General features: G+C 39.9%; 1 protein-coding gene across 2 annotated transcripts in view; it reads right to left on the bottom strand.

Moving 5' to 3' along the window:
- Positions 1 to 14,251, bottom strand: part of fto (FTO alpha-ketoglutarate dependent dioxygenase) — a 326,740-nt gene that overhangs the window by 252,779 nt on the left and 59,710 nt on the right. For both annotated transcript variants that reach the window (XM_062961914.1, XM_062961915.1), the window contains exon 3: positions 10,996 to 11,656. In XM_062961914.1, coding sequence (XP_062817984.1) covers positions 10,996 to 11,656 — 661 coding nt within the window. The remainder of the gene's footprint in view (positions 1 to 10,995; positions 11,657 to 14,251) is intronic.

The raw sequence follows: 14,251 nt of genomic DNA, 5'->3' as shown, positions 1-14,251 counted from the left end.
CTGTGATTAAGCAATAAAAACAGGGAGTTTGAAGTTCTCCAACTGTAAAGAGAGAAGGAAAAAACGAATTATACTTGAATGAGCATGTTCCAAAGGAGGTGGATTTATGTGGGAACCCTAGAAAGCATGGACTGAAATGACTGTCTCCAATTGTCGTTCAATATTAGAAACAGTGTTGGTATTACCAATGCGGAGGCGGAGAGCAATTCAGAAAAGACAGAATTCAAGTCTACTTTGAAGATTACTTTTTCCTTATAATAGCCAGGTTATATTGTATTATTCAGCATGATCAAGGATGGAGGAAGGCCACCATATTGGCAATTTTCACATAGCATCGCTCCTTTCTAATATCGAGTTACAGAAAGGAGACAGAATACATTGAAACCCCCCCAAAAGCTGTTAGTATTGATTGTGTTGGTGGCACTACTGCTAATGTTTTTTAAGCTGCTGGCTAGTACTGTTTATCTTATTGTTATCTTCATGTGTCAAAAAACATACAACTACTAAGAAACTACGTGTTCCTGGAAGGAAGAAACAACTCCAGGAATAAGGTCCCACACTTCAAACCCGAACAAAAGAAGGAGGGGTCTGAAGAAAAGGAAAGGTCACATATAGTTGGGTACCTTTTTTATTTTTCTTAAAATCAGCTGGGAAATAATTTTCATATTTTACGACTGGCTTGTAAAGCCCCAATCTAAATAAACACCACAAACTGGCACACGTGATGGATGACTTGAATACTGAGAAGCCAGGAGGTCAATATTGGTCTGTCTGTCTGTGTGTGAAATAATGAAAGTTATAAATCTTTGGGGAGAGTGTGGGTTCTCTTGCCTCCCCCTAAGTTTCGGGAGCTGAAAATGAATAGTTTTTTTTCATGGCAAAAAATATTGCACTGACACCTGTTTGCATAGGTAACAAATATTCCCCTCAATCCAATTCTAACTTTATTTTTTAGTGGCTAGGGCAGTGTATACCACACATATTGCTTATTGATGGCATCTTGTGCATATGCAGAGATCGCTTTCTTATTAAATGCCTTTCCAATAATAACATCAAAAACAAGCTAGAGCCCCGTTTAAATACATCTTTGTTGACTGACTCTATGAGTTTTCATTGATTTATTAATGTAGTACACAGCTAAAAACAATACTCTTGATGCAAAAGGCATCCACGGTTTTTCAAAGATAGTCCTGCGTGAAATATAAATGCCTTCCAGCACAGTTCTTGCATATTTGGCTTTGGAACTATAGCACAACACTTGTATCCATGGGGTATATCGTCTAAGAATCCCCGTGAATATTTGAAACTGTAGATGATAACAAATTCTATATTTTAGAATCATAGAATCATAAAGCTGGAAGAGACCTCATGGGCCATCCAGTCCAACCCCCTGTCAAGAAACAGGAAAACTGCATTCAAAGCACCCCTGACAGATGGCCATTCAGCCTCTGTTTAAAAGCCTCCAAAGGAGCCTCAACCACACTACGAAGCAGAGAGTTCCACTGCTGAACAGCTCTCACTGTTAGGAAGTTCTTCCTAATGTTCCTAATGACTATATGTGGGTAAGGAATATATCATAAAATCACACTGGGGGACCTAGAAAGGCCCACACTTATGAGAGAAATATTATTTTGAAACATGAATAAGCAAAACAGTGGATGTAGAATCTGTGGATAAGGGTGTTGTACAATATATGTCTTCACATCAAACTTCATGAAATAAACACTTTAATCTATTCATGTTTCTAGCTAATATACAGCGACGGGAAGTGCCGCTGAAATTAATATCTACTTAGAATCAAAAGAAGAGTTGAAAATACTTGAAAATTGTTTTAAAAATATTTTTCAAGTGTTGTGAATGTTTGATGAGAAGAATTGTGGACTGATGAGTGCAAAATTCACACATTGTTGAAAAGAAAGGAGCAATGTATGAGCAAGAAATAATATTTGCCCAGGAAAATGCTGTTTTCTGTGCAGAAAAACCATGTGTGAATTTTTGTGCAGAATGTGTCCTGAATTGTGAAAACACAATGTTTTCAAAGACTTTATTACAGTGGGAAGAAGGTTACAAGAAATACTTAGTGTGCCTTAAAAAGAAAATATAGTGATCCTTAATATCAGCTATGCCAATTCCCAGGAATGTGTACAGTGGGTTCTTAGCATGCAAGGGGTTTGGTTCCAGGATCCTCTCCCCGCTCCCAATAGATACCAAAATAGGTGGATGTTCAAGACCTATTGTATACAATGTCTTAGTAAATGGTGTCATTTAGTCTAGATCAGAGTCTAGATCAGGGATCCTCCAACTTTTTAAGCCGAGGGCCGGTCCACAATCCTTCAGACTGTTGAGGGGCCGGATTATCATTTGAAAAAAATACAAACAAATTATGATGCACACTGCATATGTCTTATTTGTAGTACAAGAATAACAACAACAACAACAACAACAACAACAACAACAAGAACGAAAGAACAATACAATATTTAAAAATAAAAACAATTTTAACCAACATACATTTATCAGGATTTCAATGGGAAGTGTGGTCCTGCTTCTGGCCAATGAGATAGTCAAGTTAATTAGGGTTGTTGTTGTTGTTGTTGTTGTGTGCCTTCAAGTCATTTCAGACTTTGGGTGAGCCTAAGTCTAAAATTTATTTATTTATTATTTACTGCATTTATTTACTACATTTGTATCACACCCTTCTCACCCCAAAGGGGACTCAGAGTGGCTTACAAATTATATGTACATACAATATATTATATTATTAGTATAGCACAATATTAGCATTATATATTACTATATTGAACTATACCACTATACTGTAATATTATTAGTAATATTATATGTAATATAGAATATATAATTAATATTATTATATGGTATTATTATTAGTGTTATATTGTATTACATTATAATATGATTATCAATATTATATGTATATACAATATATTATATTATAAAACTGAGGGCGGGGGTGTGATGACTCATGGGCCATGTAGTCCCGTTCCCAGTACTATTGTGGCAGATGAAGAGGAAAACTTGGGTTTCCCACCGTTTCAGCCAGAATTGGAGCCCTTGCACCTGCAAGATGTTTGCCCACCAGAAGTCAGCCAAACAAGCCTTGAGCAGAAATCTCCCCCATTTTCTCGCCGGGATTATTATAATCGAGATAGAGGCGCTCGGGAGGCGACTCGCAGGAGCGCCAGGATAGCTGCCAGACAATTAGCTGATTAAGTCTGTTTCCCTTGGGAAACTTTAAGGAGTCATGCATCTGGACACAGTATGGGTTTCGTTTCTTGTTCCCCAGGGAAAGTGTTCCTTGGCGGGAAAACAAGATCCTATATAGGTGTTTGCCCGCAAAGAAATCCTTGCGGAGTCAATTCGTCACCTTGTGGAGTGAGATCGTGTGTGGACTACGCTACTCCAGTCCCTTGCCTCCAGGACCAAGTTCCAAGCCTTGTTTCACGGACCTTGTTCTAGCATCAAGCTTTCCTTGTTCCACGGACCTCGCCACGGACCCTGTTCTTGCTTATTGTCTTTGTAGTCACGTATCAAGCCTTGTTGCCAAGAATCTAGTTTGCTTCCAGCCTTGTTGTCAAGCTTCATTGGACTAAAGGACCCTGCCATTTCCCCACACTTTGCCTGGCAAAGTGTGTGTTTCGGTTATTGGATTATAACTTTGGACTCTAATATCACATATTGGACATTGTTTTCCTGGACTATATTTGACCTTTCCTGAAAGGTCTACTTCTGAACTATATTCTTCACTTGTTTTTATTGACTTTATATATTCCTTTAATAAAGATATTAGATAGATTCTGGTCTCTGTGCATGGTTATTGGATGCTCTGCAGCCTGGGTCCTGACAGGGGGCCAGGTATATGACCTCAGAGGGCCGCATCCGGCCCCTGGGCCTTAGTTTGGGGACCCCTGGTCTAGATCAAACTCAGCATTCCATCCATACTTTAGTCTCTTGGCCAAAGAAGTTTACTATTCAGATTTTCCAGTAATGAGAGTGGGGAAACACGATGGAAGGAGAAGACAGATACAGACAATATGTTGTTAGGTATGCTTTACATATGGGTACGCAGGTATATACAGTGTTCCCTCATTTATTGCCGGGGTTACGTTTCAGGACCACCCGCAATAAGTGAAAATCTGTCAAGTTGGGACGCTATATTTATTTTAATATTTATACATTATTTTAGTAGTTATGCACTATTTTAAGTCTTTATCAACCAATTGTATATTGATAAATTGCCTCCTTCTCCTCCCGTTGCTACTTGGGCTCTTTTTCTCTCCCTTCAGCTTCTCCTTTCTCCCTTCCTTAGGCTGTAAATTGTATGTATTTATTTATTTATTTTAAATATTTTTTTATTACATTACTAATCATTCTGTTACAAAGAAAAGAAAATTCTTTACAATTCCTATAATTAAATCTTTTCCTTCCCCCAGTGTTCTACCTGTTGTGCTCCCCATCACCAGATTCCATTTCTTTATAGTCCAACCAGAACCTCATTTCTTCTGGTGGGGGTTGATTCCCATCTTCTCTCCTTAATGTTTCTTCAATAAATTTCTTCCATATACTTTCAAAATCATTTTTCTTCCTTGGGCCTTTTTAAACATTTAAATTTTCATGTCAATTTATCATTTATTGCTAATTTCCAAATTTCCTTGTACCAATCTTCTATTTTAAGTTCCACCTCTCCTTTCCAATTTCTTGCTATTAATAACCTTGCAGCCATTAACAACATTGTTATCAAATTCTTTTCATTTTCTTTCCATTAATCTGTATTATAAATAGATTATAGTATAGTCGCTGGATTTGTATTGATTTTTTTCCTTCATGATACTTTCTATTTCTACTATGACATTTCCCCCAAAAACTCTGTACATACTTACATTCCCACCACATATGAATATATGTCCCTCTTTCTTGACAACCCTTCCAACATTTTTCTAAACAGCTCTTACCCGTATTATGTATCTTTATTGGGGTCAAATACCACTTCCATACTATCTCGTAGTAGTTTTATTTTATTCTAATTGATAAACTTTAGAGATGCCTTGCTTTCCATAATTTTTCCCAATTTCTTTCTCCTACTTTTATGATTTATAATATTCTTTTAGAGTTTATTGAAAAACCGGGAAACAGCTAATCTGCGAAAAGTGAACCGTGAAGTAGTGAGGGAACACTGTGCATAATATGCACTTGATATACCCATGTACTTATCCTCTAATGACTGCTTAGTTTGTTGGTGTGATTAAATCTGCCCTGTTCATAAAGACCATCTCCTGGTCTTTTCAGAGGTGGCATCTTTGAACCTTACTATACTTGAGGTGGCAGTGATGGAAATCATCCAGAAACAACAACAGCAAAAAGGTCTTTGCAGGATGTACAAATTTACTGTTCGCTGACCTTGCATCTATTAAGCCGCAAATGGAGAGGATTACTGGTCAATTATCAATCCAACTGAACATTCCAATTGGTTTATAACATCATTAGAAAGGAAAGAGGTGTCAATTTTTCGCAACCAATCAAACCAATGGTGAAAATTGAGCTGCAGTTGCTCAACTTAGCCATCGTTTGTAAATGCATAAAACAATAACAACAAGGTTAATAACAATAATGAAAATAAAGTGCATTTTGTGAAAAAGAAAACAGAAGTTGTGTGTCATAAAAATGTAATGCAATAGGCCTTTCACAACTGGGAATCATTGCAGTCAATCACTAGTTTGTTAGCCTGTTAAACATTAACTTGTCAACTAACAGATCCAGTTGTTTATTACTCAAGGATTTACACTCTCAAGTAAGTCTTGGGAAGGAGCCACAAGCTGAGAACCCTACAGCCAAAGAATCCACTGGGAAAAATGCCTCCTTAAGAATGAAACCGGTTGTCTATCCTAAAGGAAACAAAGCAAACTGGTGCTGGAGCGGAGAGCCATGTGAAATAGAGTGCTTTTCTGTTTGTCTGTAACTGTTAGTCTTTCATTATTTGGAGAGGCAGATCTTAACAGTGGCTGCACTATGCATTTCTATTAGTTCAATGCCACTATAATTGTCATGTTTGCATCTTATCAATTACTGGGATTTCTAATTTGGGAAAGGACTTAGAATTCCCTGCTAGCAATTCTAATGCTTAGTTCAAGATAATCCAATAAAGCCTTGTTATCAACAAATTCTAAATATTTCATCAAGGAATACAAAGGCTCCACAGGATACAGCCATGGTGATATAAAAATGATATTATTGAGTAGTGTGGATACTTTACAACCCATATATCTGCAAAAGACACATTCCTGAACTTATTGTGGGAATAGGACACCATAGTTAATAGTAAACCCTACTGAAACGGACAACTTCTAGCCCTGGATGACCTAGCAACTTTCTAGAGAGAAATCCTCTCTAGAAATTTTCTAGGTCCTTCAACAAGACTCTATCTTAACATTGGCTAGAAGCAACCCACAGCATCATCTGAAGGTTCTACAAAATTTCCAAAGATGACATCTCTTGTCAGATGTAAGTAGGTGAAATCCTGGGTATTGGTCCCACCTATACACAAAATTTCTAAGGCCTGGTCATCCAGATGCATTTGGAACTCTGCCCCTAAAAGCTCTGATCTTAGGCCATGTTGGCCAAGGCTTAAAACCCAACACATTTGGAGGACCACAAGTTGAGAACCACTGATCAAGCAACTAGCAACTGCACATCAACACAAAATGTCCATCTTCAAGCAGACCTAGTGATGGTTTTGGAGAGGGGTGATAGAAATTTCCCCTGAATAAACATTGTCAAGAAAATATAACAATAGGTCCACCATACGTTGAAGCTGACCTAAAGGTACACAACAACAAAATGGAAATCAAAAAGAGAAACTAAAAGGAAATTAACCCATACAGAGAGTAAAGAACTGAGAATAGCTGTGACCTGTTGGTAGAAAGGACGGTATAAGAAATCAAGCTTCACTTATTGGTTCAAAATCTGATCTTGGCTGAAAGAAGGACCAAAAGGTATGGTTACTCTGCCCTCTAGAGTACTAAGGCACCAGCCTTAGACTGTCAAGACTAACGGTGATGGGTGAATATTAAATTCACGGCTCTTGGTCCCAGTTCCCAAAAGATTTACAACCTTAAAAGCTATTAGCTTAAGCAGACTAGTGAATTCCACCTGTCATGAGAGTACATGAAATAGGAGGCAGGCTCCAACTGCTAAGACTCAAGTTATAAGGAACTACATAGATCAATGTCAACAAGTTTAATTGTAGACCCAAATGGAAACAGGAAGTTGAAGCAGCTGTTGGGAAATAAACTGGTATGATGTGTTTTCACCACCAGTATTAAAAACCAGAATGACTCCAGAAATGTTGGGGGAAAAATGTGTTTACCATAGAGGAAGGACTAACATGCTTACCAAGCATCCATTTGAGTCTTGTACAATACAAATGATGATAACTTGGGTTTCCATGGTTCAAAAATGTCTCTCATCAGTGGGCATGGATAAGGAGTGAGCAGAACTTGGGAAAATTGTGCGGCTGCGCTACTCACTTTTCTGCTGTAATAACTTTGTGAGCTTAGTCAAGCTAAAAGACAATGGATAGTCCAAGATCAGTCAGTGTCATGATGGGACTGAATTCTAGATCAGTGGGTCCCCTATGGGTCCCCAGGTGTTTTGGCCTACAACTCCAGAAATCCCAGCCAGTTTATCAGCTGTTAGGATTTCTGGGAGCTGAAGGCCAAAACATCTGGGGATCCACTGTTCTAGATGTTCTGAAGTCTCAGATTAATATTTTGCTGCTCCCCGCCTCAATCTATCTGAGAGTTTGAGAAGAAATTATTATTAGTAGTAGTGCCAGTACTTGGTTCAATATTCAGTTTTACTTTGATACTTCAAAATTCCAATACAATTCTCAGTTAATTCATTTTGTCTCACATTTCAGTTCTTACCATTTTTATCATTGGATACAGTAATTGACCTTTTAGCTACTCTTACCACTTCAGAACAAATTAACATTTTTAGAGGGGAGCAGATAGAGGTGGATGATGGTCCCCATGCCAACAGGTTGGTAGATCTACTTGGGGTTGAGTTCAAACTTTACAATGTCTATTCCAGATACTGATCCAAAACATTTAGAGCTTGAACTCTAAGTCGGAATGGATTCATTACCCTACTGGAATTCACTAGTAGGTAGACAGATTACAATGAAAACTAAGATATGCAATTCAGTTGTCCATTTCCAATTAGTTCCATTGCTTCTTCTTGAAAAGATGACAAGAAAGAAAGAAAGAAAGAAAGAAAGAAAGAAAGAAAGAAAGAAAGAAAGAAAGAAAGAAAGAAAGAAAGGACAGATAGTTAGATATGGAAGGCCTCCAACTACTCACAATTGCTATGTAGGGTCACAAAGAAAGGCCTCTGCATTTATTGATACAAGGATCATTATGACATTCTATTCAATAGCGCTAATCGCCTCCGCTTAATCAACCTATTAGCGAGTAGCAACAGTTTTGAAAAGTTCCCTTGCATTTGCAAAATGAATAGCTTTCCGCCACGTTCAGCCTAGCAGAGACGCACAAGGAGACTATTGATCAAACTGTGCTGAGTAAATTGGGAAACAAAGGAACTTTTGTAAAGGTTAATACTATCATATAACAGTACACCAAGTACATATTCTGCCAGGTGCGCTCCCCCGCTAGGGAGATCCTGAGATCCTGGAGCTCCCAGTAAGGCTCAGAGAAATGGGAAAGCGATCAGCATTTCTCAGGAAGTACTCAGCACCTTGAAAAACAACGTCCCGATTTAGCCAAAGTCACCTTTCTAAAGAGGGTGAGTGGAGAAATCCTCCGGCAAAGTGAAGTCTCCAATTACAGACTTCATAAAGGATCACAATTTACATAGGCACTGAAGTTCAAGCTTTCACAATCATTAGGATGATATAGAAACTATTTACTTCTCAAGTGGTATCTCTCTCTCTCTCTTTTTGAAGTGTAATTTCATACTATCCACCGCTTTCTCATCCACATGAACTCACCAGGAATCTATCTGCCCATACCCCCTTGTTCACTTTCAGTTCTCCCACCCCATCATCTCAAGACTGATTTGGAGTTGAAGTGCACCCAATGCCAATGTTTAATGTGAAAGGCAGCTCACATGAATTTCTCTCCTTGGGAAAATCATGCAAGTGGGAACTAGAAGATGTGAGAAGTATGGGACCATCACACAGTAATGAAAAAGCACAGGGTGGTAATAAAGTGTTATCACTTCATGACAGTTTGGATGGACTATTTGTCCATTCAACTTTCCTAAGCTCTGTTCCTATTCACAGAATCTCTCTACACCATGTTGAACCTTAGCCAATATCATGGCCAGCAACTTATATCGATAGTGTCTATGATGACTGGGGCATTCTAGGAATTGTAGTCCAAAAAAAGTAACTTTTTTGAGTCATGCTCATAGTTATGTAGGCTCTCTACATGACCTAAAGCCCTGGATTTCCAACGTTCACCACCTTATGGACAGCCTTTATAAATACAAGAGGTCTCTACTTCAAAAACATCTGCTCTCACAACAAGGATAAGTATGGTGTAGGGCTAGCATGGGTATGGGCAAACCCAGGCCCGGGGACCGGATGCGGCCCTTTGGGCTCTTTTATTGGGCCCTCCTCTCTTTCACCTTCCTATAAGCATGAGGACATGGTGGTCCGCCCATGTCCTCATGCTGAGGAGGCCAGTGAAGTCACACACGGGCTGCAGCCCCAGCCCCAAGCAGAGCCTCTTCCTGGCCTGCACCTCGGGCTTGGCTTCCACCTCCATGGGACTTAGCTTCTCCTCAGTGGCGCGCATGAAGCCAGCACATTTCCATTCTTCCAGGCCTTCATCCCTGGTAACAAGGAGGGTGGTTTCTCTTCTACTTCTTCTTTCTCCTTCTCTGCTGCCACCAACTTCTGCTGCCTTCCAACATTTCCCCCTGCCCGGGAAAGAAGGGAAGGAGAGTCCTAGGTAGCCACATGCCCAGGTGTCAGCAGTGGAAGAGGAAGAAGGAGCTGACTTCCTTGTCACCGGGGGGCAGAAGCCCAGAAGGGGAGTGTGCTGAGTCCCATGGTAATGGAGACCAAGGTGCGGGTCAGGAAGAGGCCTTGCCCGGGGCTGGTACTGATGAGCACAACTTCCTGAGTGTGGTCGTGGACCAGGCAAGCTGCTGTGTGTGAAATCCCGCCCCCTGCACCAACCCTCCTGGCCTCCCCTCGTACTCCCTGCCTGGCCCACCCACCCCGCTCCGGCCTGCCATATGGCCCCCAAGTTAAAAAGTTTGCCCTGCCTGAGCTAACGGGTTCCAAAATATATCATATGATAGGATCGTCACAGTTTAGCATGCCAGGACACAATATTATGAAATGTTCTGTATAAACATGAGAAGACTCCTTCCAAACTGAGGGTGGCGTGTCTCCTGAAAAAGAAAGGACAGTTGGAAAACCACTAGGGAGAGCCAGAACAAGATTGTATTTGACAAATCACACCAATAAAGAGAGATGTCAAGCACATACACAACCCTCGAAAGCGGCATCTGTAGAAGCCCAGAGAGTCGAGATTTTGACAGATTTTGTTTTCTTGGCTCCTGACCAGCGAGTTAATTATAGCAACTTTTCAATCTACTTAAAGTGCTCCGAATAAAGAAAACAGCAGCATACATAGCTTGATTTTCTCTGTCTCATAGGCTCTTTTCTCTCTCCTTTTCCCCACTGCCTTGATTTTCAGAAAGATAGAAAGGGACAAGTAAGTGATTACAGAAGAGTGTAGGGGAGAGGGGGAATAGTTTTGCCCATGATATGGTAAAGCTGCTAACACATTACATATGGAGATGCAAGGAAAAGGTTGACAGGTTCAGAAACTTCTTTGTAGAAACATAGTGAGATGCCGGACAGCTGTGGGTGGGGGAGTTATGCAACTCTTCCAGCAAAATCTGGTTATTTTTCTTTCTTTTTTTTCATCCACTTGCCTTACCCACCTTCACAGCAATAGCTGTAGACAGCCACTGTTGACCTTTCCACCAGATTTTCATCATGATGCCAGCTCACTGCCATTTTCCCCATTCCGTAATAAGGCTCCTGTTTCAAGAACGGTATTTGTTGTGGATCCATATAATTTAATAACGTCAGGTTGTAAGACGTTCTCCCTTTCAGATTGGCGCAGTCATTCTTCGGGACACGAGAAGGGCTTTGATCTTGCAGAAAGGGCCCTGTCCCTGTAATGGGAGGCACATAATCCCGATGGCTATCGGTGACAGGAGGATCTTCCCTTTCTTTTGTCTCGGCCAAACTCTGCTCTCGCAAAGCCAGGACAGTTTCTCCATGCAAATAGTCATTAAGTTTGATTAATGCCTTACAAGCCTTGGATATTTCTGGATGGGAATAATTTATTTCATAACCTTCCACAGGCCACGGGACCGTAAATAACCTTGTGTTCAAATATTTGTAAGTACATCCAGGGTTTCCAATTAATATACGAGATACTGGGGTAAAAAAATCTTTCCCTTTGATCCTTACGAGATCTTGAAAGAAGCAAGCATGCTTTCGGAGAGTCAAAAAGGCCTCTTGAACTCCTTTATGGACCTCTTTGGGGATCATCTCAGCATTTTTGAGGATGAGTTTGGAGTATTTTGTCTTCCACTAAAAAAGAAAAAAAGAAAAACACTTGTTTCTATTTTAAACATGAGACATACTGGAAAGCTACAGTTAAGTTATTCATCATACAAAGAATTAACTCATGTCTAAATAAAGAAGTGTTATTGATTTATTAAATATAATAGATAAAAGCAATTTGTCATCTGAGAGCCCCCTTGCCTTTTTTGCCCATTGTGACAACTGGCAGACTTACTAGAAGGCTACACATTGTTCTCAGACTCTTAACTACTCAGGATGAATCTGCCACAAAGCTGACGGGGCAAATTCTATTTCTAACAGCAAGCTTTGAGATCTGAAAGCAAATCATTCTTGTGAATTATTGTATGCCTTTAAGTTGTTTCCAGCTTATGGCAACCTCTGAGGCAAACCTATCATGATGTTTCCTAGGATCTCATCCAAGGTCATTCAGTGGGTTTCCGTGGTCAAGTGGGGAATCCAACCCTGGTCTCCAGAGTTGTAGTCCAAAGGTGGACAAGGCATGGTGGTCCAAATCCATAACTGCTCCATGACATAACTTTGATTTTTACCAGGGCTGGTTCTGTTTTGAAAATACTGAAGAAACCACCAAAGCAGATAATTTGAGAAATAAAAGATTGAATATCTAAGAGCTTCTGATTTCAGGACAGACTTTGGCAAAACTGATCTTCCATGGAGCTCTTTGCACGTCCTTATTAGGGGATAGGCCAAATTCATGGGTGATACACAACCAATGATTATCAGCCATGATGATGTATGGAACCAATATGTTCAAAAGCAGTAGATCATTAAAGGCTAAGGAAATAGAAGGCAATAATTTATGCATCTGTATCTTATTAGGTTTCCTTGAAACATCTGTATGGTCACTATGGGATTACATACAGGGCCCTTCCACACAGCCATATAACCCAGAATATCAAGGCAGATAATCCAAAATATCTGCTTTGAACTGTCTTATGTTCCGTTGTGCTTTTGATTAAACAGTCATAGGAAATTCGGATCCAAATTTAACCACCGTCTGTCCTCCACTTTATCCCTGTCCTTTGTCCTATAGGTTTAGCATTAAATGACATTGTTCCTCAGTTCTAATTTATTATCCTTATTCATTTTGTCCTCCAGTCCTATTAAGAAGTATATTGCACTAGCTTCTCCCCCCGTATTTCAGTGCTCATTACGGGATAGATTGTTGGTTGATGATGCTGTTTTATGTTATGTTATTGTTTTGTAATGTTATTGATTTTATCGAGCAAAATTTAATCTATGGTTGGTTTTAATTGTTGTTGAATTGGGCATGTTCCTCACGTAAGCCTCCCCCAGTCCCTCTAGGGAGATGTAGGTGGGATATAAAAAATAAAGTTGTTGTTGTTGTTGTTGTTGTTGTTATCTGAGTCCACACTGCCATATAATCCAGTTCAATGTGGATTTTATACAGCTGTGTGAAATGGGCCACAGTGAACTAGATGGACCTTTGGTTAGATCTATTAGGGCTCTTACTATGATTACAATTCTAGTAGCACCGATATTAAAAAATGGGTCCGTTGTTGTATGTTAGAGTTAAATATGGACACCAGAGATAGACTAGAAAAGTTCTGGCAACTCCCAATATGGCCATTGTGGCTGTGGGAGTTGTAAAAGTAACTTGTACAAATCAGATCTAAGATCTTAAAAGATTGGTTCCAGATGTATATAGATGAAAACTGGTTGAAAATGTGACTTGGGAGACAGTTCCAAAATATTCATTGGCCTGCAGCTCCAACGCGTGCTAGCCCTGTCTCAGCAACTCCAGGCGCCCATCTGGACCTCCACAAAGAAGAGAAAGATTGTGTGAAACTGTCCCAGAGAAATGGAAGAATGACAGGAGACACCATAAAAACCAAAGAAAGCCCTGAACTATGCATCTAATGGGAAATACACCATACTTGTAACATTTGACTCCCCCGTTAAAACGGGAAGCCAATAAAGTCCACATTTTAATGCCAGCCTTATGAAAAGGCATGTTACCTTTTGGCTTAAGAACTAAAGATTACATGCTCTGAAAGCATTTTATCAATATATCTTAAATGGTGACTGCGGGGTTCCTGCTCTTTAAAAGAACCCAATGTGTGTGTGTGTGTTACATTGCAATCTCAGAAGTTAAAAGGAAAGGGGGGGGGGGGTCTTTGCAGGAAATGGGAACACGTTTCCAACACACCATCTGAGAATATCGGTCAGTCTTCTCTAATTCTCCAGCCAGTCATCCCTGCTATGTTCTACATCGGGAAAGCATTAAGAGATCAGAAGACAAAGGCGGGGGGAGAGACAGAAGAAGCAAAAACACACAGGCACCATGAAGTTCACGCTGGACACTTTTACTGATTGAAGGAGCAAAAACCATGTCGTTTCTGCTGTATCTCTGACAGCTAATATTAAAGGTCACCTCACTCCTGGTGCAGATAAAAGCAGCCACGTGACTGGACTTGGCCCAAAAGTGTACAAAACATTTCAGGCTTAATTTTTTAATGTGTCCGTTTCCCCAAGAAGAACATTTAAACACATCCACAGCAACTGGAGGCCATGGCTGGGTATTTTTAGCCATCGACTCCGCTTGTTGTTCAAATGACCAAA

Source organism: Anolis carolinensis, unplaced genomic scaffold (assembly GCF_035594765.1).
Source record: "Anolis carolinensis isolate JA03-04 unplaced genomic scaffold, rAnoCar3.1.pri scaffold_9, whole genome shotgun sequence".
Lineage (NCBI taxonomy): Eukaryota > Metazoa > Chordata > Lepidosauria > Squamata > Dactyloidae > Anolis > Anolis carolinensis.
This window is presented reverse-complemented; position numbering and strand designations above follow the sequence as displayed.